This window comes from Zea mays, chromosome 6, assembly GCF_902167145.1.
Source record: "Zea mays cultivar B73 chromosome 6, Zm-B73-REFERENCE-NAM-5.0, whole genome shotgun sequence".
Taxonomy (NCBI): domain Eukaryota; kingdom Viridiplantae; phylum Streptophyta; class Magnoliopsida; order Poales; family Poaceae; genus Zea; species Zea mays.
In genome coordinates this window covers 125,203,600-125,228,159 of record NC_050101.1, presented here as the reverse complement: position 1 = coordinate 125,228,159, position 24,560 = coordinate 125,203,600, and the positions used below count along the sequence as shown (strand labels likewise).

The 24,560-nt window shown below is 43.5% G+C and overlaps 1 protein-coding gene across 3 annotated transcripts; it reads right to left on the bottom strand.

Annotated features, from left to right (window-relative positions):
* Positions 1-18,146: 18,146 nt before the first annotated feature.
* On the bottom strand, positions 18,147-24,084 carry LOC103629949 (putative pentatricopeptide repeat-containing protein At5g13230, mitochondrial). 3 transcript variants are annotated; one of them, XM_008651050.3, is made up of 3 exons: positions 20,772-24,084; positions 20,244-20,317; positions 18,147-19,204 (listed from the first exon to the last, which is right to left on the bottom strand). In XM_008651050.3, exon 1 carries the CDS (start codon positions 23,980-23,982, stop codon positions 21,511-21,513), a length of 2,472 nt encoding a protein of 823 aa, XP_008649272.1. In that variant the 5' UTR covers positions 23,983-24,084; the 3' UTR covers positions 18,147-19,204; positions 20,244-20,317; positions 20,772-21,510. The 3 variants fall into 3 exon arrangements, with proteins under 3 accessions (XP_008649272.1, XP_035816030.1, XP_020395055.1); XM_035960137.1 differs by having other exon boundaries at positions 20,244-20,313; XM_020539466.2 differs by having other exon boundaries at positions 20,244-24,084.
* Between the last annotated feature and the right edge of the window lie 476 nt (positions 24,085-24,560).

Genomic DNA, 24,560 nt, shown 5'->3' with positions numbered 1-24,560 from the left:
ACAAGGACCATGCTTGATGAGTACAAGACTTCGGATCGGTTTTGGGCCGAGGCGGTCAACACCGCTTGCTACGCCATCAACCGATTATATCTTCACCGAATCCTCAAGAAGACATCGTATGAACTCCTAACCGGTAAAAAGCCCAACATTTCATATTTTAGAGTCTTTGGTAGCAAATGCTTTATTCTTGTTAAAAGAGGTAGAAAATCTATATTTGCTCCTAAGACTGTAGAAGGCTTTTTACTAGGATATGACTCAAACACAAGGGCATATAGGGTCTTTAACAAATCCACTGGACTAGTTGAAGTCTCATGTGACGTTGTGTTTCATGAAACTAACGGCTCTCAAGTAGAGCAAGTTGATCTTGATGAGATAGGTAATGAAGAGGCTCCGTGCATCGCGCTAAGGAACATGTCCATTGGGGATGTGTGTCCTAAGGAATCTGAAGAGCCTCCAAATGCACAAGATCAACCATCCTCCTCCATGCAAGCATCTCCACCAACTCAAGATGAGGAAGAGGCTCAAGTTGATGAAGAAGAAGATCAATCAAATGAGCCACCTCAAGATGATGTCAATGATCAAGGGGGAGATGCAAATAATCAAGAAAAGGAGGATGAACAAGAACCAAGGCCGCCACACCCAAGAGTCCACCAAGCAATCCAACGAGATCACCCCGTCGACACCATCCTCGGCGACATTCATAAGGGGGTAACCACCAGATCTCGTGTTGCTCATTTTTGTGAACATTACTCTTTTGTTTCCTCTATTGAGCCACACAGGGTAGAGGAAGCACTTCAAGATTCGGATTGGGTGGTGGCTATGCAAGAGGAGCTCAACAACTTCACGAGGAATGAGGTATGGCATTTAGTTCCACGTCCTAATCAAAATGTTGTAGGAACCAAATGGGTCTTCCGCAACAAGCAAGACGAGCATGGTGTGGTGACAAGGAACAAAGCTCGACTTGTGGCCAAGGGATACTCCCAAGTCGAAGGTTTGGATTTCGGTGAAACCTATGCACCCGTAGCTAGGCTTGAGTCAATTCGTATATTATTAGCCTATGCTACTTACCATGGCTTTAAGCTTTATCAAATGGATGTGAAAAGTGCCTTCCTCAATGGACCTATCAAGGAAGAGGTCTATGTTGAGCAACCTCCCGGCTTTGAAGACAGGGAGTATCCTAACCATGTCTATAAGCTCTCTAAGGCGCTTTATGGGCTCAAGCAAGCCCCAAGAGCATGGTATGAATGCCTTAGAGATTTTCTTATTGCAAATGGATTCAAAGTCGGAAAGGCCGATCCTACACTCTTTACTAAAACTCTTGAAAATGACTTGTTTGTATGCCAAATTTATGTTGATGATATTATATTTGGGTCTACTAACGAGTCTACATGTGAAGAGTTTAGTAGGATTATGACACAGAAATTCGAGATGTCTATGATGGGGGAGTTGAAGTATTTCTTAGGATTCCAAGTAAAGCAACTCCAAGAGGGCACCTTCATTAGCCAAACGAAATACACTCAAGACATCTTAACCAAGTTTGGAATGAAGGATGCCAAGCCCATCAAGACACCCATGGGAACTAATGGGCATCTCGACCTCGACACGAGAGGTAAGTCCGTGGATCAAAAGGTATACCGGTCGATGATATGTTCTTTGCTATATTTATGTGCATCTCGACCGGATATTATGCTTTCCGTATGCATGTGTGCAAGATTCCAAGCCGACCCTAAGGAAGCTCACCTTACGGCCGTGAAACGAATCTTGAGATATTTAGCTTATACTCCTAAGTTTGGGCTTTGGTATCCTAGGGGATCCACATTTGATTTGATTGGTTATTCGGATGCCGATTGGGCGGGGTGCAAAATCAATAGGAAGAGCACATCGGGGACTTGCCAGTTCTTGGGAAGATCCTTGGTGTCTTGGGCTTCAAAGAAGCAAAATTCGGTTGCTCTTTCCACCGCCGAAGCCGAGTACATTGCCGCAGGTCATTGTTGCGCGCAATTGCTTTGGATGAGGCAAACCCTGTGGGACTACGGTTACAAATTGACCAAAGTCCCCTTGCTATGTGATAATGAGAGTGCAATCAAAATGGCCGACAATCCCGTCGAGCATAGCCGCACTAAACACATAGCCATTCGGTATCACTTTTTGAGGGATCACCAACAAAAGGGAGATATCGAGATTTCATACATTAATACTAAAGATCAATTAGCCGATATCTTTACCAAGCCTCTTGATGAACAATCTTTTAACAAACTTAGGCATGAGCTCAATATTCTTGATTCGCGCAATTTCTTTTGCTAGATTGCACACATTGCTCTTTTATATACCTTTGATCATGTCTCTTTTATATGCTATGACTAATGTGTTTTCAAGTCTATTTCAAACCAAGTCATAGGTATATTGAAAGGGAATTGGAGTCTTCGGCGAAGACAAAGGCTTCCACTCCGTAACTCATACTTCGCCATCACTCCAAGCAACTCTCTATTCCTTGGGGAGAAATGAGCATCAAGGACTACGTCTTTGGTATACTCTTAACTCATTCATTTATGACCAAAGGTGAAGAAAGCACTTCAAGGGCTCTAATGGTTCCGTTTTTGGCGATTCATGCCAAAAAGGGGGAGAAATGAGCCCAAAGCAAAAGGACCGCACCACCACCAATTTCAAAAACTTAGTGATGAATATTTTCAATTGGTATCCTATTGTGTTCAAAAAAAGGGGAAGAAAGTAGCATTTCAAAAAGGCATATCAAAACCCTCTTGAACACTAAGAGGAGGATCTCATTTGGGGGGAGTTTTGTTTAAGTCAAAGGAAAAGCATTTGAAACAGGGGGAGAAAATTTCAAATCTTGAAAATGCCTTGCAAAACTCCTATTCACTACCTTTGACTATTTGCAAAAGAACTTAGAAAAGATTTACAAAAGATTTTGCAAAAACAAAACATGTGGTGCAAACGTGGTCCAAAATGTTATAAGTAAGAAACAATCCATGCATATCTTGTAAGTATTAATATTGGCTAAAATTCCAAGCAACCTTTACACTTACATTATGCAAACTAGTTCAATTATGCACTTCTATATTTGCTTTGGTTTGTGTTGGCATCAATCACCAAAAAGGGGGAGATTGAAAGGGAATTAGGCTTACACCTAGTTCCTATATAATTTTGGTGGTTGAATTGCCCAACACAAATAATTGGACTAACTAGTTTGCCCAAGTGTATAGATTATACAGGTGTAAAAGGTTCACACTCAGCCAATAAAAAGACCAAGTTTTGGATTCAACAAAGGAGCAAAGTGGCAACCGAAGGCCCTCTGGTCTGGGAGCACCGGACTGTCCGGTGTACACCGGACTGTCCGGTGTACACCGGACAGTGTCTGGTGCACCAGAGGACTCCAATTCGAACTCGCCACCTTCGGGAATTTCCAGAGGCACTCGCGCTATAATTCACCGGACTGTCCGGTGTACACCGGACAGTGTCCGGTGCGCCAAGGAAGATCAGCCTCAGGAACTCGCCAGCTTCGGGAAACTCCAACGGCTAGTCCGCTAAAATTCACCGGACTGTCCGGTGTGCACCGGACTGTCCGGTGTGCACCGGACTGTCCGGTGCATCCTCGGAGCAACGGCTACTTCGCGCCAACGGCTACCTGCAACGGCATTTAATGCGCGCGCAGCGCGCGCAGAAGTCAGAGTCGCCCATGCCGGCGCACCGGACAGTGAACAGTGCATGTCCGGTGTGCACCGGACACTCAGGCGGGCCCACAAGTCAGAAGCTCCAACGGTCAGAATCCAAAGGCAGTGATGACGTGGCAGGGGGCACCGGACTGTCCGGTGTGCACCGGACTGTCCGGTGTGCCATCGAACAGACAGCCTTCCAACGGCCACTTTTGGTGGTTGGGGCTATAAATACCCCAACCACCCCACCATTCATTGCATCCAAGTTTTCCACTTCTCAACTACTACAAGAGCTCTAGCATTCAATTCTAGACACACCAAATAGATCAAATCCTCTCCAAATTCCACACAACGCCATAGTGACTAGAGAGAGTGATTTGCTTGTGTTCTTTTGAGCTCTTGCACTTGGATTGCTTCTTTTCTTTCTCACTTGTTCTTGTGATCAAAGTTCCATTGTAATCAAGGCAAGAGGCACCAATTGTGTGGTGGCCCTTGCGGGGAAGTTTTGTTCCCGGCTTTGATTTGAGAAGAGAAGCTCACTCGGTCCGAGGGACCGTTTGAGAGAGGGAAGGGTTGAAAGAGACCCGGCCTTTGTGGCCTCCTCAACGGGGAGTAGGTTTGCAAGAACCGAACCTCGGTAAAACAAATCCGCGTGTCTCACTTACTTATTCGCTTGCGATTTGTTTTGCGCCCTCTCTCGCGGACTCGATTTTATTTCTAACGCTAACCCGGCTTGTAGTTGTGTTTATATTTGTAAATTTCAGTTTCGCCCTATTCACCCCCCCTCTAGGCGACTATCAGCACCGGACTGTCCGGTGCGCCCGACGACAGAAGGCAAGGATGGCCTTCCAGATTTGCTCTCAACGGCTCCTAGCTGCCTTGGGGCTATAAAAGGGACCCCTAGGCGCATGGAGGAGTACACCAAGCAACCTTAGAGCATTCTTGATCATCCACACTCAGTCTTTGCGCATTCGTTTGTCATTCTCAGTGATTCGAGCTCGTTCTAGTGTGAACTTTGAGATAGTCTTTTGAGCTCGTTTCTTGGCCGTGTGTGTGCGCATTTCGCTGTGGTTTTGTGTGGGTTGCTTCCCTCCCTTACTCCGTGTTTCTTTGTGAAATTCAATTGTAAGGGCGAGAGACTCCAAGTTGTGGAGATTCCTCGCAAACGGGAAAAGATCAAAGTAAAGAAGAACACCGTGGTATTCAAGTTGATCATTGGATCACTTGAGAGGAGTTGAGTGCAACTCTCGTCCGTTGGGACGCCACAACGTGGAGTAGGCAAGTTTTGTACTTGGCCGAACCACGGGATAACCACCGTGTCATCTCTGTGATTGATTTCTTGTGGTTATTGTGTTTTGACTCCTCTCTAGCCACTTGGCAGTTATTGTGCTAACGATTAACCAAGATTTTTGTGGCTATAAGTTTAAGTTTTACAGGATCACCTATTCACCCCCCCCTCTAGGTGCTCTCACTTTTTCATCTATATCATCAAGATCAATAACTTGCTCTCTTGGAGAGCCATTAGTCTCATCAAATACAACGTTGCTAGAGACTTCAACTAAACCCGATGATTTGTTGAAGACCCTATACGCCTTTGTATTTGAGTCATAACCTAACAAAAACCCTTCTACAGCTTTGGGAGCAAACTTAGAATTTATACCTCTCTTCACTAGAATATAACATTTGCTTCCAAAAACACGAAAATATGACACATTGGGTTTGTTACCGGTTAGGAGTTCGTATGACGTCTTCTTGAGGAGGCGATGAAGGTAGACCCGGTTTATGGCGTGGCAAGCCATGTTCACGGCTTCCGACCAAAACCGCTCGGGGGTCTTGAACTCTCCAAGCATCGTCCTTGCCATGTCAATGAGCGTCCTGTTCTTCCTCTCCACCACACCATTTTGCTGTGGTGTGTAGGGAGCGGAGAACTCGTGCTTGATTCCTTCCTCCTCAAGGTACTCCTCCACTTGAAGGTTCTTGAACTCGGACCCGTTGTCGCTCCTTATCTTTTTCACCTTGAGCTCAAATTCATTTTGAGCTCTCCTTAGGAAGCGCTTGAGGGTCCCTTGGGTTTCAGATTTATCCTGCAAAAAGAATACCCAAGTGGAGCGGGGAAAATCATCAACAATTACTAAACCATACTTACTTCCCCCGATGCTAAGGTAGGCGACGGGTCCGAAGAGGTCCATATGCAGCAGCTCCAGGGGTCTTGATATAGTCATCACGTTCTTGCTGTGATGAGCATTTCCCACTTGTTTACCTGCTTGACAAGCTGCACAAGGTCTATCTTTTTCGAAAGTCACATTTGTTAGACCTAACACATGTTCTCCCTTTAGAAGTTTGTGAAGGTTCTTCATCCCCACATGTGCTAAACGGCGATGCCACAGCCAGCCCATGCTAGTCTTAGCAATTAAGCATGCATCTAGACCGGCCTCCTCTTTTGCAAAATCAACTAAATAAAGTTTGTCGTCTAGTACACCCTTAAAAGCTAATGAACCATCGCTTCTTCTAAAGACAGACACATCTACATTTGTGAATAAGCAATTATAACCCATACTACAAAGTTTACTAACGGACAACAGGTTATACCCGAGCGACTCAACTAAAAACACATTAGAAATAGAGTGCTCGGATGAAATAGCAATCTTTCCTAGTCCTTTAACCTTGCCTTGGTTCCCATCACCGAATATGATTAAATCTTGGGAATCCTTGTTCTTGATGTAGGAGGTGAATATCTTCTTCTCCCCCGTCATGTGGTTTGTGCATCCGTTGTCAATAATCCAGCTTGAGCCCCCGGATGCATAAACCTGCAAGGCAAATTTAGGCTTGGGTCTTAGGTACCCAACTTGTGTTGGGTCCTACAAGGTTAGTAACAATGGTCTTAGGGACCCAAATGCAAGTTTTATCTCCCTTGCATTTTGCCCCTAATTTCCTAGCAATCACTTTCTTATCTTTTATACAAATTGCAAAGGAAACATTGCAAGCATTGTAAATTGTAGAAGGTTCATTACTTACTTTCCTAGGTGCATGAACAATATTTCTTCTAGGCATATGATGAATAACATTTTTCCTAGCCAAATTTCTATCATGCATAATAGAAGAACTTGAAGCAATCATGGCATGTGATTCAAAAGCATTATAACTTCTATTGTAATGAACATTCCTAGAATATCTCCTATCATGGTATATGAAAGCATGGTTCTTTTGAGCACTATTAGTCATAGGAGCCTTCCCTTTCTCCTTGGCGGGAATGGGAGTCTTATGACTTGTTAAGTTCTTGGCTTCTCTCTTAAAGCCAAGTCCATCCTTAATTGAGGGGTGTCTACCAATAGTGTAGGCATCCCTTGCAAATTTTAGTTTATCAAAGTCATTCTTGCTAGTCTTAAGTTGGGCATTAAGACTAGCCACTTCATCATTTAATTTGGAAATGGAAATTAAGTGTTCATTACAAGTATCAACATTAGAATCCTTACACCTATTACAAATTACTACGTGATCAATACATGAACTAGATTTATTAGCTACTTCTAACTTAGCATTCAAGTCATCATTAATACTCTTTAAGTTAGAAATAGATTCATGGCATGTAGATAGTTCACATGAAATCATTTCATTTCTTTTAACTTCTAGAACAAGAGAATTTTGTACACTAACAAATTTATCATGCTCTTCATATAAAAGATCCTCTTGTTTTTCTAACAATCTATTTTTCTCATTCAATGCATCAATTAATTCATTGATCTTATCAATTCTGGTTCTATCTAAACCTTTAAATAAACTAGCATAGTCTACTTCATCATCACTAGACTCATCATCACTTGAAGAAGCATATGTAATAGTACTTCTAGTATTTACCTTTTTCTCCTTTGCCATGAGGCATGTGTGATGCTCGTTGGGGAAGAGAGCCGACTTGTTGAAGGCTGAGGCGGCGAGTCCTTCGTTGTCGGAGTCGGATGAGGAGCAATCCGAATCCCACTCCTTTCCAAGGTGTGCCTCGCCCTTCACCTTTTTGTAGGTCTTCTTCTTTTCCCACTTTCCGCTCTTTCCTTGTTCCTGGTCACTATCATTATCGGGACAGTTAGCAATAAAGTGACCAATCTTACCACACTTGAAGCAGGAGCGCTTCCCCTTCGTCTTGCTCTTGTTGGGGTGCTCCTTGTGACCTTTGAGCGCTGTCTTGAAGCGCTTGATGATGAGGGCCATTTCATCTTCATTTAGCCCGGTTGCCTCAACTTGCGCCACTTTGCTAGGTAGCGCCTCCCTGCTACTTGTTGCTTTGAGAGCAACGGTTTGAGGCTCGTAGATTGGGCCATTCAACGCCTCATCAACGTATCTTGCCTCCTTGATCATCATTCGCCTGCTTACAAAATTTCCGAGTATTTCCTCGGGCGTCATTTTGATGTACCTAGGATTCTCACGAATAGAGTTTACAAGATGAGGATCAAGGACAGTAAAAGACCTTAGCATAAGTCGGACGACGTCGTGGTTCGTCCATCTCGTGCTTCCATAGCTTCTTATCTTGTTGACCAGGGTCTTGAGCCTATTGTACGTTTGAGTTGGCTCCTCTCCCCTGATCATTGCGAACCTTCCTAGTTCGCCTTCCACCAAATCCATCTTGGTGAGCATGGCGACGTCGTTCCCCTCATGCGAGATCTTTAGGGTGTCCCAGATCTGCTTGGCGTTGTCCAAGCCGCTCACCTTATTGTACTCTTCCCTGCACAAGGATGCTAAAAGAACAGTAGTAGCTTGTGTATTTTTATGGATTTGTTCATTGATAAACATGGAGTTATCAGAACTATCAAATTGCATCCCATTTTCTACTATCTCCCATGTACTTGGATGAAGAGAAAACAAGTGGCTACGCATTTTGTGACTCCAAAATCCGTAGTCCTCTCCATCAAAGTGTGGGGGTTTACCAAGTGGAATGGAAAGCAAATGAGCATTTGAATTATGCGGAATACGAGAATAATCCAAAGAAAAGTTCGAGTTAACCGTTTTCTTTTTCTCCTCGTATTCATCGTCCTTTTGAGAAGAGGAAGATTCATCGCTGTCGTAGTAGACAACCTTCCTGATGCGCCTCTTCTTCTTTCCGTCTTTCTTCTTTTGACTTGAGCCAGAGTCATTTACTTTGTCGTCCCTTGGCTCGTTGAAGATGAACTCCTTCTCATTGTCGTTGACCACCATCCCCTTTCCCTTAGGATCCATCTCTTCGGGCGATTAGTCCCTTTCTTGAAGAGAACGGCTCTGATACCAATTGAGAGCACCTAGAGGGGGGGTGAATAGGTGATCCTGTAAAAACTTAAATCTTAAAGCCACAAACTTGATTAAGTGTTAGAGCAATAAAGCCAAGTGGCTAGAGATTCTTGAGAAACACAATAACCACAAAAATATCAACACAGAGAGGCACAGTGGTTTATCGTGTGGTTTGGCCAAGTCCAACACTTGCCTACTCCACGTTGTGGCGTCCCAACGGACGAGGGTTGCACTCAACCCCTTTCAAGTGGTCTAAAGACCCACTTGAATACCACAGTGTTTCTCTTCCTTTCACTATATCCCGTTTGCGAGGAATCTCCACAACTTGGAGTCTCTCGCCCTTACAAAAGATGATCACAAATGAACACGGAAGTAAGGATGGGATGAGCAAACACACACAAGTCCACAGCAGTACGCACACACACACGGCCAAGACTTGAGCTCAAATGAATATCACAAAGTTCTTACTAGAACGGAGCTCAAATCACTAAGAATGTCAAACGAGTGCGCAAAGACGAAGTGTGAATCATCAAGAATGCTCAAAGTATGCTTGGTCTTCTCCTTCATGCGCCTAGGGGTCCCTTTTATAGTCCCAAGGCAGCTAGGAACCGTTGAGAGCAAACCAGGAAAGCAATTCTTGCCTTCTGTCGACTGGTGCACCGGACAGTCCGGTGCACCACCGAACACTATCCGGTGCAGATTTCTTTCCTGTTCTGGCGCAGCCGACCATTGACGATTTGGAGCCGTTGGCGCACCGGACACTATCCCGTGCACACCGGACAGTCCGGTGCCCCCATCAGACCGTTGGCCCGGCCACGCGTCACGCGCGGATTGCGCGGCCGACCGTTGGCTCGGCCGACCGTTGGCTCACCGGACAGTCCGGTGAATTTTAGCCGTACGCTGTTGACTTGATTCCAGAGAGCGGCGACTTCGCCGCAGCCGACTCACCGGACAGTCCGGTGCACCACCGGACAGTCCAGTGATTTATATCCGTACGCCGCCGTCGAGACCCGAGAGCAGGCAGTTCACCAGACGCCAGCCTGGCGCACCGGACACTGTCCGGTGCACCACCGGACAGTCCGGTGCACCCAGACTGAGCAGAGTCTTGGCTGCTCAAGCCAAGTCTTTTCCATTTGTCTTTTCTCTGATTCTAGCACTTAGACAAATATGTTAGTACACAAAAACCAATGTACTAAGTCTAGAATCATACATTTATATTGATTTGCACTTTGTCCACCATTTGGCATAGTTTAACACATAACCATTTGTGTTGGACACTTAATCACCAAAATACTTAGAAATGGCCCAAGGGCACATTTCCCTTTCACAAACTACTTTTTCCTCCATCAATATTTGACATTATGACACATCTTATGGTTCGCATTGTCAAAGAGATTGATATTCTTGGACCTGCCTCTCTACATAATATGTTCTCATTCAAGAGGTATATGACAATTCTTAAGAAGTATGTGCGCAAACGTTCTAGCCCTGAAGGATGCATTGCTAAGGGTTACAAGACAAAGGAGGCCATTGAGTTCTATGTTGACTATATTGATGGGCTTAAGTCTATTGGTGTTCTGTTAACACATCACAAGGGAAGATTAGCATGAAAAGGTACTCTCGAAAGGACTGACATTTGTTTTTCATTCAATAAAGCACATTATACAATATTGCAACCCTTATAAATATATGCTTCTAACAGGGAAATTGCTCCACTACTAGTGTTTTAACTTTGTTCTTATTGTTGAAGCCCAAACATCGTCTGCGATCACTCTTCACCGCCATCGTCCCCATCCACCACTCATGTTGGTCTCAACTTCCGCCTTCCCTAACAACCAGTGTGTCTCCATCGTCCTCTTCCTCGCCGCTGTCTCCGCTGCCATCTCCACTGTCATCTCCTCCGATGTCGCCATCCTTCGCTGCTGTCGTCCTTTGTGTCACACCCAGATTTAAGGGCAAACCCGGGCACGAATCAAATGTGTGCTAATATCAAGTCTCACACATATGATGACTCATGGTACAAAAATGAATGTTACATCTTTACTATATAATAAGAGTTCTGTATAAAATAACTAAATAATTACATCATATGAAGACATTGATCCTCTACAACCATAGTTGACTGGTAAACAACGGCCTAGACCTCTGACGAACTCATCGTGGCATCCTTCATGCTCCTCATTTTGTGGTACATGTCCTTGACCTGGGGGTGTGAGTACAACAAGGGTGAGCTCACATACGTTCGTCGCTCAACAAGTTGTGGAGAATAATATTGAAGCGTCCCGATCCTCTGGGACTCAAATGTGATACAATTACTAGTCCCAAGAGGCTAGTAAACACATTTATACATCAGATGATTCCAGATCTGCTTAAACGAGACAAACCTATAAAGGTGGCGATCAACTTTAAGAGTTGATCCACAACTCGGGACATATCATCAGAGTGGGGCTGAAGCAGCCTGATATACGCAGCAAAGCAAATCAGCGGTCCAACAGCCACAGGCAAGGTTGGGAACGGTCGTAACTCTTACCCGACCTCCTTTTCTGAAAAACAACAAATAAGCAAGGGTGAGTACAAACGTACTCAGCAGCCCACCTTCACCCGCAGAATGGGGAAATCGGATATAATGCATGGAATATGTGGAGCTCAGGATATTTTGCAGAAACAACAATATTTTATGCAGGGTTGTTTTGTAAAACATTTTGTATTTTTCAAAACGCATCATCTCCCAAAAGAGCAGGAAGTTTTTCAATATAGAATAAAATCCCCTGGACTAAACCATCCAGGTATCTCAGCAGTTTCCCACTGGTTTTCATTTTCAAAAACAGCTACTGGACTTTCCGTCCACCATAGCTCACGGCTCAACCGCCGGACCTTTTAAAAACCACTTTTCTCAAAATCATCTCTTTTTTGGAAAACAAAACACTAATTTCCATACCACACCAGACTCGTCCATTCCTGTGGACACAGACTATTCAAATAGGTTTGAACTCTGCGTAGAGGGGTACACTTTACCCACTAGTTCGGCTCTGCGATCTCATAGCTAGTGAGATCCGAATCCGAATCTCTTTCTTTCCTCTCACGTCCTAACCTTAACGGTTATACCGGAAGGAGTCAGGCCACCGTCATGTCCAAACCGGACAAAACATTCCCCCTCCTTATCCTCCTGGTGCTCCCCAGCCTTCGTAACCCTGGGGTTGGACCGTACGAGTTCAGATTGAGTGACTTCCCACACAGTCTCGAGTGGTTGTACTTATCATGAGTACAGGTAGTGAAGGATGACAAACCGGTCCTTATGTGAGGGGACAATCCTTCTGCTCACGCCTAAACCAGCTGAGCCATCACCTTAGGCCCTCCCCTAAACCAGGGAGTCCCTGATCATCCCTACTCAAAGGTGATAAGGGTGAAAACCCTTCATCATACACATTTTGAAGAGCATTTTCTTTTGAAAAACTCACACATTTTCTCAAATCATTTGTAACAAATATATTAAGGATTGATTGCGGCAAGCAGCTTGGGTGGCCATAATAACTTGTCTCAAAATCATATCATGCATAAAATAACAGGCTGAGGGTTGTGGTTGAAAAATCATAGGTAATTTATGCATCAAAGGGATCTAGTGAGCTTGTCGTGCTTATCCGGCGAAGGGGGAAGGAGAGCTCGCGGAACTGGCTTCTGGCTCCACCGCCTGGCGTAGACTTGCAGATCTGGCCTCCACGAGATGGCACGAACGCTTCGATAACTATGCAACATGAGCAAGCAAATATACAAACCAGCAAGTATACCAACAAATATTTAGTATAGTGGTCAGAATAGCGATATATGGATGGGTAGAGTCTTGAGTAGAATCTGTGTCATGTGGTGTTGAGATACTACTAGTGGTGGAGCGGAGGTGCTTACCAGGAGGGTGAACTGGAGGCGAAGCGACACTATGCGTGTAGCCGGCAGAGCGGAGTAACTGAGTGGGTGGGGTGTTTTCCTTGGCTGAGGGTGTTGAGTGAGTGTGGAGAGGGAGAGGGTAGCTGGGTGTATTTATAGCTGGGTGTATGTGGTGTAGCACAGTGAAGTTCACTGTTGTTGAGAATAGTGATGAATGAATCGTCTGACTTAGTATGAACAGGAGAGTTATAGGCAGAATATGGGACAAGAGTATTTTGGGAGTTTTCTGGAATATGGACCATGCTTAAGGGATGACATGGTTGGATAAGGAATAATTCGATAAGAATTTAGAAACAAGAATTATTGGAATCGGAGTTTAGAAGTCTGGTTCGAAGGAATCTCAAAGTTAAGTGTGCTCAACTTGGAGAAACATGGGATGGGTGACCAAATGGGAAATTCCCTACTTGAAGGAAAATCACAGTCACCGGAGTTCGTATGACTGGAATATGGGTCTGGCTAGTCTTAGGTGGACTGGACAGCATGATGGATGAGTAGTTGAAATTTGGGGTGATCGGATGATCGATGAATAGTAACGATAAATAGTAACGATGAATAGTGACGAAGAAAAAGTTATTATAGACATCATCGATAAATAGTAACGATGAATAGTAATGATGCTGAATAGTAACAACGAATAGTAACGATGAATAGTAATGGCGAATAGTGATGGTGAATAGTTCGTATGAACAAACAATGAACAATGAATAGTGACGATGAACGAACGATGAATAGGAACTATGAACGAACGGACGAACGATCGAATGATCGGACGAATGAACGATCGAAATTTCGGCAGCATAACGACAGGACAAAGATTATCTGGAAGAATGATGAATAGTGACTATGAACGAATGATGAACGATGAATAGGAACTATGAACGAACGATGAACGATCGAATGATCGAACGAACGAACGATCGGAATTTCGGCAGCATAACGGCAGGGAAAAGATCAGTGGCGGAGACAGGCATGGGGCCACTAGGGCTTGGGCCCTACTCTTGGGCCGAAAAATTGCTAGGGGCCCAAATATGTTCTGAAGGAATGAGAGAATTCGTATAATCCGTTCATGGTCATACGTGCCATTATTTATGCATTTGTATAATTTAAGATTTTCTAGCTGATATAAATATTTGTTAGTGTTATATCATGCCCTACACTTAGAGAAATCCTGGCTCCGCCACTGGAAAAGATTATTTGGACGAATGAACGGACGAACGATCGAATAATCGGACGAACGAACGATCGGAATTTTGGCAGCATAACGGCAGGACAAAGATTATCTGGAAGAACGATGAATAGGGACTATGAACGAACGATGAACGATGAATAGGAACTATGGACGAACGATGAACGATCGAATGATCGAACGAACGAACGATCGGAATTTCGGCAGCATAACAGCAAGAAAAAAGATTATTTGGATGAACGAACGGACGAACGATCGAATGATCGGACGAACGAACCATGAACGATCGGACGAACGATCGAACGATCGGACGAACGAACGAACGAACAAACTAAGAACAGGGGGACGAACGATCGAAGAACGACCGAACGATCCTTGTGCTAGTGTGTGCTTGTGTGGGAAGTGGAGTGGGTGTGTGTCGGGGGGGGAGAGAGTTGCCATGAAATGGCTTGGGGTGGGATGAGAGGAGGCCCTTGCCCCTCTATTTATAGCCATGGTGGGGTGATTAGGGGGAGGGATGAGAGGATTAGTGGGAGGATGAGAGGATTAGTGGGAGATTAGCATGGATTTGTCTTATATGAGTGTAATTAGATTGTAGAGCTCAACTCATGACACCGGAGGTATACGTATACGTATGAGCATGAGAAAAGTTATGAAGAAAATATTTGTAGGGACTTGAAAAATGATTCTGAAGGTATTTCTCAGGAGGAAAATACTTGGAGATATATTGGTGGAATATCTGGGCAATATTTCTGGAAAGAACTTGAAGGGGATCACTAGGGAAATATCTGGGCAGTATTTCTGAAAAGAATTTGAGGGGGTCACTAGGGAAATATTTGTAGGATATTTTGAGGAGGATTTTCGAGAGAATATAGACCACTATACTTTATTTGTTGATATCAACTTGCAAACAAACATTTTGAAACGAAATTTGAAATTCATTTTGAATTTAGAGCGAGTTTGAGAAAATGTCAGAATTTGAATTTTTGGGATGCTACAAATATGCATGAGCTCACTTATGGTGGGGGGTCATATGAAGTGTAAGGCTTACCGAGAGGATTGGTTAAGGCTGAGCATTGCTTTTAACAAGTTGGTGAAGATTTTATTAGCAGTTACTAAGTATAAGTAAATATAATCCCAATAAAATAAGAGATCACAATTAAAAATAAATCCAACAATGCAATGCAAATTACTGATTAAGTTTAATTCCATAAGTTAATAATGCGAGAGTCCTAAGTCACTCTTGACCATGAGCAGACTGGTATACCAGTTTTACACTCTACAGAGGTTGTGCCCTTTACCTACCAGTCGTGTATCTCATTTAGCTAGGGATTGCAAGGCCCTTAAATACTTCCGAGGTGAATGGCTAGGAATTCACTACGAGGTCTTTACAAAGTTCCACTAGCTTCAGAAAACCCGCTACGATTTTGTCAATCTTGGATTTAAGGGGCAAATCCAGGCGCCAATCAAATGTGTGCTAGGATCAAGTCTCACACATATGACGACTCATGGTACAGAAATGAATGTCACATCTTTACTATATAATAGGAGTTCTGAACAAAATAACTAAATAATTACATCATATGAAGACAACGATCCCCTACAACCATAGTTGACTGGGAGACGACAGTCTAGACCTCTCACGAACTCATCGCGACCTCATTCATGCTCCTCATCTTGCGGTACATGTTCTTGACCTAAGGGAATGTGAGTACAGCAAGGGTGAGCTCATATATGTTCATCGCTCAACAAGTTGTGGGAAATAATGAGCATGAGCTTACTTACGGTGGGGGCTCATGTGAAGTGTAATGCTTACCAAAGAAGATGGTTAAAGCTGAGCATTGCTTTTAAAATTGGTCAAAATTTTATTAGCAGTTACTAAGTATAAGTATATATCAACCTAATCAAATAAGATATCACAATTAATAATAAACTAACAATACAATGCAAATGATAAATTAAGTTTAATTCCATACATTAATCATGCGAGAGTCCTGAGTCGCTCTTGACCATGAGCACGGCTGATATACCAGTTTTACACTCTGCAGAGGTTGCGCGTCTTTACCCATAAGTCGTGCTACTCATTTACCAAGGGATCACGACTTCCCATTCATCTCTACCGAGGAGACGAGGCAGGGTAGCACTACGAGACCTTTCCAAAGTTCCGCTAGTTCGAGAAACCCGCTACGGATTCAGGAAGAAGGAAGCATAAGAATCCCTCGTCCGAAAAGTTTTACAGGCAGTTCGACCCGAGGACCTCCCTATACTCTACAACGACGCACTCCCCACTTGCCCCTTTCGAGTAAGGTAGTCTCTCGCTAGCTTTCCTAATTACTTGACCAAGGGCGTCTCATTCCACCCTTATGGTAGCACTATTATATCAAGTTAAGCTTCATGTTCAAATTAACACAATAATTTTATCATGAACAATAATTAAACCAATAGTATTAATGGAATATGATCGTAATTCAGATATAACATTAATCCCAAAACCAGATACAACAATAGCAAGTCTAACCAATAGTTCATTTGTTTTGCATGGTGTGGGGTAAATAAAACTAGGGTAACCTATTAGGTCCCATCAAATTAACCTGAGCATGTCACAATGATTAACAGGAACATTATTAGGTAAAGAAGAGTGATCAAGGGCACAACTTGCCTTTTTGGCGCAACTCCAGATACTTCACCAAGTTGGTCTTTAGATTCTCACGACCTCGCTGCTACTTGTAGCAATACATATAAATAGACAAGGAGTTCATAAAATAGCATTACACCAAATATGAGAACAGACAGCGTAAGAATATTCTACGTACAGCTACGAGATCATAGGTTCCAAAATCACTAGGATCTGAGTTACGGTTAAAAAGATATAGTTTTCGGAAGATTTTCATGATTAAATACTAAAAACTAAATTCTATGTTGATTAATGTACATCATATGAGAAAAGATATTAAAGAAATAACTATTTCAACTTTACTCTAAGTTATAACTTGGGTAGAGATCATATCATCATATATTGTTAGACCAATTTAAAACATTACACTAGTTTTAATTGGAAAAGTTATCTGGTAACATAGGCCAAACAAATTAGTTGGTTAATTTTGAAAGCATGGCACATGGTAAGATAATGTTACTAAAGCGTAGGCAATATTATTACGGAGCTAACACAATTTGAATGGAGTAAATTGGAGTTAAAATGAATTAGTTATGGATTTTACAAAGTTTCTAGAATTATTTTTATACTAAAATCAATTTTCAGATTTAATTCTATATATATATATATATCAGGGATCCTGAGCTGCGTGCACTATTTTATAAAAGCTTAGGGACTAATTCGAGACAAATAGGACCGGTTTGCAAGGGTTTTACACAGGAGAGGTACTGCGGGTTGAATATGCAAAAGAATAGGGGCTCTTTAGCAAAAGAGCTTGGCCGAATGGGTACTTGCATATTTTGGCTGCCTGATCCCGATCTCACGGTGCAGCTTAGATTTGGGCGCTATGAATCGGTACGTGATACATGCCATTGGATTGAAGATCGATGGCCCAGGAGACAACCACGCACGATCTGACCTAATCCGTCCGATTGTAAATAAACGGCTTGGATCCTATTACGCGACGAAGAGGTATCCTGCTCCTATTCTCGACCCTCCGTTTGAGTCCAACGACCGCTCTCTTTCTCTCACCCTCCGGTCACCATAGCGACAGCGCAGACCCCACAGGCGGAGGTGGACACGCCGGAGAACATGCAGTCGGCGCCACGGAGCCCCAACTCCCTCCCCGAATGGTTCTAAACGTTCTACGTAGGAAGATGAGTCGATTAGGGAGTCACTTACTGCGATTCATACCGCTTTAAGCTCTGACCATGGCACACGGCGATATTACGGCGGAGGGTTCGCTCCGACGAGCAATCACGGCAACAGCGAGGTACCATCCGGCTCCGTGATGCCACCACGTACGCCTTGCACATGATCCAGTGCTAGCCCTGAACACCCATTAGTTGGCTTAAAGCCGCAGCGAATATGTAATTCTTCCATGCTCCATCTCTCTACACAAGATATTAATATACTAATATTTATGGCAGCGAGGAAACAGCACTTGTTTCATAAGCAATAACAATTTGAAGATAGCAACATAAGCACAAGTTTCATGGCAGCAACCCAACAAATATGGCATGAATATCCATGGCACCAACACAAGCAGATAATGGTTTACAATACAAGCAAACAATGGTTCTATTGAAAGAAAAAACATGGGCCAACCCCAGCATCAACTCTCCTTTACAAATATCAATGAATTTCCCCCAATTGGTATCACTGCACTCTGCTTTCTCAGCCATGCTTTAATCAAGCAAACAAATATTTCACTGAATTCAGTTAGCATAACAGATCTCGCAGCCCTGCTCTGAATATTTTTTTTTGGTACTAGAATAACATCTAGCAAGCACTAAAAGAACATCCATCAAAGGATGACAGAGTCAAAAAAAATCAATAGGATAACAGTGTTAAATTCTAATAACAGGTTGTACTATGCAAGAGATGCCATGGAAATTAAAGGATATCACCTCTATGCACTAGTATATTTTTCTATATTACATTCACAGCAGTCCAAGACAAACTGAAATTTGATCACGTCAATGAAATCACCTGAAAACTATAAGCCATATGACATCACTGAAATCACTTGACAATTCACCGCATTGAAAAAAAAAGATTGGACAATTCACCATCATGGCTTATCATGATTGCTGTATCCAGCTATCCATACATGATGCAGATTTTGTTGGACAGATTGCAAGATTTGAGGAGGCAGAAATCAGAAAGCTGTTATTGAACAGATGCAGAGATTCGGTGCTTTCCTGTAAAGCTGACAAGGGGGGAGGACAGCAGCAGGGGGAGGGCATTGACGTACCTGGGGGTGGCCTCTGGCCAGCAGGGCACAGCCGTGTGGTCAGCCAGCAAGCTGTGATGCTCGCTCGAGCAAGAGACAGCCAATTGTCGCGACATGCGGAGAGGGATTGCTGGAGATGGGTTGCCAGGAGGTGAGGTCCGCCACCCTGCAATTGATGCTGGTGACATGCGCGAGCACCGGCGCCACCCTCAATCCTAGCGCACGAGGATAGGACTCATGGTCTCATGAAGAAGGGAAGAGTCAAGCTGATACGAAACAAAAGAACAAAGGAGGAGGTCTTAATTAGTGGCAGGTGGGTAGTTTTGATGAAAAGTTAGAAGTCCACAACCAATGAAAACAGGATGATGGATGCTGCAAGAAATGTACTAGATGAAAAGCCGCTACAGGTTTCATCCCTTTGGTCAGCTTTTAGCTTTTTTAGCAAAAATAGAAAAGCTGAACCAAACACACCCTTAATTACACAATCAAGTAAGGCAACGACTGCTATGCAAGCAGTCCTTCTTTGCAAGGGTGCAAGCAAACCATCTGATCCATTAGATCGTGATCCAACCGTAGGTCATATTTAACACTTAAACCCTTCCACCATCAGCTCAATAATCTTTATAAAAAAGCCCCTAACAAACCATGGTTGTATCTGTGGTTGGATCGTAATCTAATGGACCAGATAGTTTGCTTGCACCCTTGTAAAGAAGGACTGTTTGCATAGCAGTCGTTGCCATCAAGTAAACCCATTTTGTTGACATCAACAGGCTTCTAGCTAGCACTACTGAAGACAGTTCGATCATCTAGTGAGGCACCATCATCTTCACAACAAACAACATATATTTCATAAGGCCCAACCTGAAACAACAGATCATTAAAATAGATATAGGTAAGGAACAGGGGCGGACCCAGCGGGTGGTCCATATGGTCCACGGCACACCCTAAGATCACATAAGTATAGTTAGTATAGTGGTGTAAGTGCTATATTTTAAATTTGGTGGTCAAGGTTCGAATCTTATTGATTCTTATTTTTTGTTTGTTTTTTTTATTTTTTTTCTTGGCACACCCTAAACATAACAGCTGAGTCCGCCACTGGTAAGGAATGAAGATGCAGATTAATTAAGTGAGGATGAGGTGAGGTGGTAAAAGGAAATGATTAAGGTGGAGAAGCCTCAATAGATGACAAATAAAATAGATTTTGTCCAGCATTCAGCAATAGTAGTTGATTCTTTTGACACAACAAACTCCTGATGGTAGCTCACATATACAATGCTCAGTGCATTTGACAGCGCTGTGAAATACCTTTTAGTTGATCCATCACCCCCAACGACTTCAATCTCACTATCCTTAAAAGCCAACTATATTCCAGGCCCTAACTACACAAAAAAGGGTATGAGCAGTGCAATCATGACAATCATATGATATATTAGGTATAGATCATGATCAATGTCTGGCAGGTAAACTACACTAAACACATCAATTATTTCTTATGCAATATCCTCAGATATCCAGATATCTCTGTGTGCGCGTGCGCTAGGTGATGATCACCCACCTTTGAATGACTTAACAAATTTAAGTTATTCGTGATCTTTTTAAGTCATTTCAATGTGGGTAATCATCACCTAAGTGTTGTGTGTTTATATAGAACTAAAATTACTAAAATATTTTTGTTTCTCTGGCTACATGATAGGGAGACATTACATTTCATGATTGTCCTGTGCTCTAATGGAGTAGCGAATAAGGTACATTCAGTTACCATAGCATACTTGTAGTGTAGGAGTTCAAAATCTAAGACACTGGAGAGAAATGGCATCAAGTGAAAGACACTACCTCGAGTTCCTGTTAACGAACTCCCTCCCTCATAATCTCAGCCATTGGACTTCTTTGAACCTCAAAAATTAAGAAACAACAGTAACCTATGGTTATACCGTTATAGCAGAAAGAAACAGCTTAACAGCATATCATTAGCTGAGGGCTACTCTAAACATATCCCTATGGGTAACTGCAGATGTAATAGCACATATGATTTATTAACTGCTTATTCAGCTCCCCACTGCAAGTATCAAGCAGCATTGTTAACTCAGCCTCGTCGTCCTTAATGCTGCAGCGATGGTTGCTCCGGACATTTGAAATTCCAGTACTGATCTGCCTGCCACCAGTGGAGTCGCTGATTGGCCTATCAGCCACAGCGTCACAACTCACAACAGCCAGCAGCTGGTGGAAGTGGTGGCTCGGGAGACTGCAGAGGCATGGTGGGGCCAGAGATAGTAGGAGTCGGTGATGGAAGCAAAGACTGTAGGTGGCGGAGGCGTGGGAGCCGCACTGGGAATGCGCTCCAGTGCTGTTGCCGAGACATGGTGCCCAGCACCATTTGCCAAACAGGACTTCAGCAGCATACTCTTCAGATCAAGCAACATATCATTTTCAGGACAGTTCATCCAGAAAATCAAGTATGCATGTATATTTTGGAGGTCTTGTCATGGTAAGAAGCTTTCCTACAAAACTGTACTGATAGCACTATATAGGATATGCTATCATATGTTCAAATAAATAAATGGACAATAGAAAATCACCAATAATCACCACAGGAGCATATTCCTTCCTCAAAATGATGAAAGCGATTGATATCTCTAACAATGATTTCCCGTTGAACTATTTTAGATATAACTTTAAACATGGTATGGCAGTCCAAGCAGGAACGCAAATTCTTCATTATCCGTATTGGATGGCCAGGAGGTGTCATAGAAAGGCCATATGCTAAAGCCAGCCTCTCACTATGCACCCATAGCATGCGAGCTTTTTCTTCCTCATCCACGTCATGCAACACTACGTTTATGTCTGGAACATAACCTTCTCTACTAGCCTTCAGGTTTAACCATTCCAGCATTGCATTTATTATCCGCATATCTGGATGGTCTGCTGATCCCACTGAAAAGGCATGAACTTCCCCCTTGATCTCAACCCAACTAAGGCCAGCCTCTTTCTTTACACCGACGTTTCTCATTGATTTCCTCCAAAGAGCAACTTCATCCAAAATTCCAGCTGCAGCATACATATTTGACAGTAAGACATAGGTGGTCTCATCATGTGGTTCAATGTCAAGCACCTTCTCTGCAGCATATCTTCCCAGAGCTACATTCTTATGGACTACACATGAGCTAAGTAAGGCTCGCCAAACCATAGGAGATGGTGTTGAAGGAATATCCCCAATAAACTTTAGAGCGTCAGTTAGACGGCCAGCACGTCCCAGAAGCCTAACAATGCACGTGTAATGCTCCATAGATGGTTTGATTCTATGATCCATCATCATAGAGTTAAACAGCCAGAGTCCTTGATTGACTAAGCCTGTGCTACCGCAGACAGACAGGAGAGACACAAAGGTGACATCATTTGCTTTAATATCACTTTTATTCATCCTGTCGAAAAGTTCCAAAGCATTTGTGGCTCGTCCATGGAGAGCATATGCTGAGATTATGGAATTCCATGAAACCACATCGCATTCCACTATAGATTCAAATACCTTCAAAGCGTCCCTAATGAATCCACACTTGGCATATGTATCAATCAGTGAATTGCAAACGATTGTGTCATTATTGAATGTGGATTTTTCAATCAAGCTGTGAATTTGGACAGCATGTTTGATGGATGATGTATTTGCACAAGCCCGGAGCACACTAGAGAATGTAACTTGAGTTGAGAGCATATGTGCAGCACGCATTTCATGGAACACACTCAAAGCATCTTCTGCAAAACCAGACTGACAGTAGCCAACAATAATTGTGTTCCAGCTCACCTCATTGGCATCCTGTAATGACGAGAAGATCTCAAGCGAATTTTCCATATTTCTGCATTTCGCATACATATCCATGAGTGCATTGCCAACAAATAATTCAGACTCATAGCCTAACTTTATAGCAAGGTTATGAATTTGCTCGCCCAGCTCCAAAAAGGCAATATTAGCACAAGCCTGGAGAACACCGGACAAACTAAACTCGTTAGGCACAACGAAAGACCGCATCATTCTGAGGAACATCTCAAATGCCTGTTCATTCTGACAGCTCTGAGCATAACGGGAGATCAGAAAGCTCCAGAGTATGACATCATCATGGGGAATCATCTCAAAAATGGCGTGGGCATCCTCAATGTCTCCACATTTGGCATACATGTCAAGCAAGGCACCACCAACATGAGGTTCAGTATCATAGAGTGTTTTGACTGAGCAACCATGGATGCCCTTGCCTAGCAAGGCAGATGACAGGCAAACTGCGGCCTTGAGCGCACTGGTAAGCACAAAAGGATTAGGCTTAAAACCTGTCATCCTCATTTTGGAGAAAGTATTAAGTGCATACTCTGGAATGTCATTCTCAGAGTAGCAAGAAACCATAGCTGTCCAAGTGACAGCATCCTTCCCGACGATCCCGTCGAACACGCACCTCGCATGACAGACGGCCCCACAAAGCGAGTAGGCATCAATCAGTGCTGTCCCCACAAAGGCGTTCCTGTCGTGGCCCAACTTGCACGCACAGGCGTGGATGCCGCAGGCAAGCCCAGGAGCATCCATGGTGACCAGCACCTTCAGGATCGTGGTGAGCACGAAATGGTTCACCTCGTGGCCTTCCCTCTGCAGCCTTCGGAACAGCTCCAGCGCCTCCTCAAACTCCCCACGCAGAGCGTAGCCCTGCATGAGCGTGACGAAGGACACCCTATTCCGCTCTGGCATTCCGTCGAACAACCTACGCGCGGTGGCTAGTGGACCGAGCTTCGCGTAGAAGTTGAGCAGGACGTTGGCGCAGAAGGTGTCCAGCTGCGCCACCCCTCCGCGCTGCACGACGCGCGCGTGCACGGCGCGACCGGCGCGGGCGTCACCACGAGCGATGCAGCGCTGAAGGAACCTTGCGCACGCGTAGGAGTCGAGCTTGGGGAGCGCGAGCGACGCGAGTTCGTCGTCCAGCCACTGCAGCGCCTCGTTGGCAGCCAGGTTACGGCTGAGCAGACCATTGATTTGTGAGAAGGTTGGGAGGAGGCTGCGGCTGCGGATCATCCGGCGGCAGCGATGGAGCCAGGACGGCAGGACTTGAAACTTGAGGGAACGAGATTCGGTGACCTCGCTTGGGTGGCCGTTCCAGCTTGTATTTCACACAAAGCCACAACTATGGGCTGCAAGCTAGTCATTGCAATTTTAACCCGTAAATCTAAAAACCGATAGCTACATGATGAAATGGATTAAATTCATAAAATATTTTAATGTCGATCGAAAATTACAAATAAATTATCATGACTAATAAACATTTTATAAGAAGATAACCACAAGTCCTTACATGAAAATGATAAAGTAAAGTATTGGTTATATTGAAACTTCTATACTTACAGTGATTTCACGTGTAACTTATGCAACAAGTGAAAGAGAAATGGAAGAAATGCTAGCATTTTGTGAATTTTATGGTCTGATATTTTTAGAATTATATGTGGACACATGTGGTGCCTCCTATAAAATTTCATGAATTTCTAATGCTATTTGTGTGTTATTAATTTTCTTTCTTCGAAAAATCATCAAAATGCAATTAAATTCATAAAATTATTCTAGTGTTGACTGAAAATTGCAAATAGATTATCAAGACT